We start from the raw sequence: 3,605 nt of genomic DNA on the forward strand, positions 1-3,605 counted from the left end.
TTCCGACGAACTGATAACCTCCTCCTCTTTTGGAAGTCGGTTAAAAAGTGTTCCCAAGCACAAACGAAGTCGAAAGATTTCTGCAAGTTAAGAGAGCGCTGGCAGTTTTTTTATCACATATTTAGTTTTTGGTGTTGGAATATCGTTCGCTCTTAGGGCCAATAACTTATCTACAAATTTTAAAGTATAGTTAAATCATTAGTTAAATTTAACCACAGAAAATTCCATAGAAATTTCTGTACTTAAGTTTGGAATTTTCTGTAGATACTACTTACTTATAGTAAATAAGTTAAGGGCCTTAAGTGAAAAAATAACGAAAATTATGACGAGCAAAAAAAGCTTCTCAAAAACACGAGTAAGTGTAAGATTTCACACCCTAGGTGGTAGATTTGGTAGCTGCTCAAAGAAGTGGTAGATTTACCGCAATGTGGTATAAGTCCGAGCACTGCTTTTAATTGTATGGAAATATAAACACATATCAATTTATTCAGAAATTTTCTGTATGCAAGTAATTTAAAATATTTTGCTACTCGTTTTTTGTTACTTATGGCCTTATAACAATTATATTCAACAATTTTGTTGACCTTGATGCCGTTTTTTATAAAATTTTGGTAAAAAATACCACAATTTACATTCTCGTAGGAGTTACAGCTGCTATTCCGGAGATCACCAGATCTCCTCATCAGACTTTTTCAACAGGGATTCGATCGAACGACCCCAGCAGTGGAAAAAGCAACAACAGTTTANCTCAGTGGGTAGACTGCTGGCTATGGCGGCTGGGGTAGTTGGAGCGAATCCCAGTTGAAGAAGTCTGAAGAGGAGATGTGGTGATCTCTGAAATAGCAGCTGTAACTTCTACCAAAATGTAAATTGTGTTTTTTTTCACAAAAATTTTCATTAAAAACGGCCTCATGCTCAATAAAATCGTTGAATTTTTTGCTACTGAACTAATTTTGTCGGGTCAAATTGACCTTGCCACACTTATGTATGATAAGCCTAGCATTTGTACATGTACTGCATTCATGCTTACGCACACAAACACAATAAATGCTATCGGAAATAGTCCAATTGAACCAACAAGAGTTTCTCAGCAACAATTATTCACATCGATGGTTCATCAATGAAGAATAGATAATTTAGACAATCTCAGAGAGTTATACTTAATCTCCTGTTTCACTGCATATATTCAACGGCTGGCTATAGCGCGAGTGAGAAGAAAGCTCATTTAATAAATACATAAATGGAAACTCAACTCTGGCGATGAGAAGCAGCAGCCTCTCTGTAATTCGAATGCATTGGCCCATATGAAATTGAGTTGCGACTGCAGTAGGAAAGGTGCACAACACTCTGACCGGTACTGTGCTGGTTTTGGTGCACAACTGGCAACGGGTTTCTTGAGTGTTTGGCTGAATGGACGCTTAAACTTTAGTATTCGTATTCGGTGTCTTGAAGTAAGCGGTAGTTCGTTTGGACTCACTGGTCACGCTTCATGTTTGTTTGATGATGATAGAAAGGCAGTCGGCCGTGGCCAGTTTTTCGCGTGTGGCAGAAACAGTTTTAGTCATTCTGATATTTCGCGTTTTTCACCGTACGGTTCGCGTAGCAAACTTGAACAAAAAAAAATTTGTTTGGCCATTCGATGCATGCACGTATTTTTTAAATGTATTAATACCAGAGGCAGTTATACTTACAAATTTTTTTTTTATTTTTTTTCAATCACCATTGGTGTATGCATTTGAGATGGTTTCATAGTTGCATTGTTGTGTGTGTGTGGTGGATGTGGTGTGTGTCGGGTATGCAACTTCAACCGTCGAAAGGCGCATGCGCATGATTACTATTGTGGGACGCGCTTTCCATCTAACGAAGCTAAAAGATTACGGCAAATGTATGAGCTAGTTTCTATTATATTAAAAACCAACGAATCGAATCGGGATTTAATTATCTTTTAAAGTTTCAAACTATGAAATACAAATGCGAAGAAATATTTGTATTTAAAAGTGCTTCTTTGCAATAAAAAGTATATAAAAATGAAGAGGTAAATAAAATCTATGTACATATACATACATATTTAAGCCTAACTATTTATTCACTCTCTTAAATGGATTCGCTTCGGATAGAAGATATACTGGAGTTGTAGAAAATAAACCAGCCGATTGATGCTAATTTTGCATAATAAAAATTTTGAATACGTTGAAAATGATCGCACACATATGTACATACATATGTATTTGCATAGTGGAAAATCTTTACGACTAATGTAACTCTTCAGCTTAACATGTCATATTTATATACATATGTACGTATGTACATAAAAATGTATGATATATGCACATATGCAAGTATGCCCACATAAAATAATGAAAATTAATTCGTTTTGCTAAAAGTTGGTGCAAGAACGAAATGTAGTGCAAAAAACCTATCAAAAGAGTTACACGAAGCGAGCGATTTGGAAAAATCAAAGAGTGTATGTACATACATACACGCAGACTTATTCATTCTCATACGAGTACTTACACATTTCCACATAGATGCGCACTAGACGGTCTAGCATCCGTACATAGTACCTCAGTTGCTATTAAGACTTGGCCGAAGCATTCAAACTCTTGTCTATGGAACTTGGTTGGTTGAGCTGCTTTACTTGATTCGGATCGGCTTTAATAACATTCAATGTGGAAAATTCGAGCAGTAACGTTGCGTCTTCTACTTTCTTAGGCTGCTTTAATTATCATATACATATGTATATGTACATTCACCAACACATAAGAAGCGAAGCGATTGTGTTTTAAAAAGTGATTATTAACTATTTGACCAAGTCTTCATAGATTATCTTGTGAAAACGTCAAATTTACATTTGCATATTTAAGTAAGAAGTTGGGTAAAAGTTAAACGTTAATCTTTACCCCTTATATCTGCAATACATATGTACATATACATATTTACATATGTTCATATAATCAAACTGATGTGTTATTGTGAAAGCTGTCAAGAAAATACATACATACGATTATTATTAAAAGTGAAAACGTTAAAAACTCATCCAGCATAGTTGTATCGGAAATACAAAATTATATTTAATTACATACATACATAGTTGGCAGAAAAATTGCAAAGAAATTAAAATTATTGAATACTCAAAAATTAATATACATATGTATGTGTATGTGCGTGTGAAGCTAAATAAAGAAGTCAGAGTGTTTCCATATGAAAATATTAATGAAAGCTATGAATTTTAAATTTGATTGAAAGATTTTAAACTTGGTTTTTTACATACATACATATGTACATCTATCATCGAGTTCCATTTAACTCCTTCGTATTTCTCCATTCGTTTTCGTCGTCACTTAGTTTCTTTCTTCAACTGAACTGCACTCTTTTGCATAATTTTAATATTGCTTTGACTAAACTTCAAAAAGTGTCTTCATTATTTAACACATCGCACCTTTTCATCTTTCATCCCTCTGCCACTTGTTTGCATGCGACAGTTACTTCTCTACAATCAGTGCTAGAAAAGGCATTTTTGGTAGGATGACAACCAGCTTCACGTCATATCGCCGTAGCAAAGTAAAAAGTAAATCGAACAACGATATTTCTTCTGTAGTAGCCGA

General features: G+C 34.6%; 1 protein-coding gene across 1 annotated transcript in view; it reads left to right on the forward strand.

Annotated features, from left to right (window-relative positions):
• The first annotated feature begins 2,003 nt into the window (after positions 1-2,003).
• Positions 2,004-3,605, forward strand: part of LOC108376311 (myb-like protein I) — a 14,339-nt gene continuing 12,737 nt past the window's right edge. Inside the window, exon 1 of the mRNA XM_017632510.1 lies at positions 2,004-2,035. Coding sequence (XP_017487999.1) covers positions 2,028-2,035 — 8 coding nt within the window. The 5' untranslated portion in view covers positions 2,004-2,027. The remainder of the gene's footprint in view (positions 2,036-3,605) is intronic.

Source organism: Rhagoletis zephyria, unplaced genomic scaffold (genome assembly GCF_001687245.7).
Source record: "Rhagoletis zephyria isolate East Lansing unplaced genomic scaffold, Rhagoletis_zephyria_1.1 Rzeph_scaffold_10234, whole genome shotgun sequence".
In the NCBI taxonomy this organism is placed as follows: Eukaryota; Metazoa; Arthropoda; class Insecta; order Diptera; family Tephritidae; genus Rhagoletis; species Rhagoletis zephyria.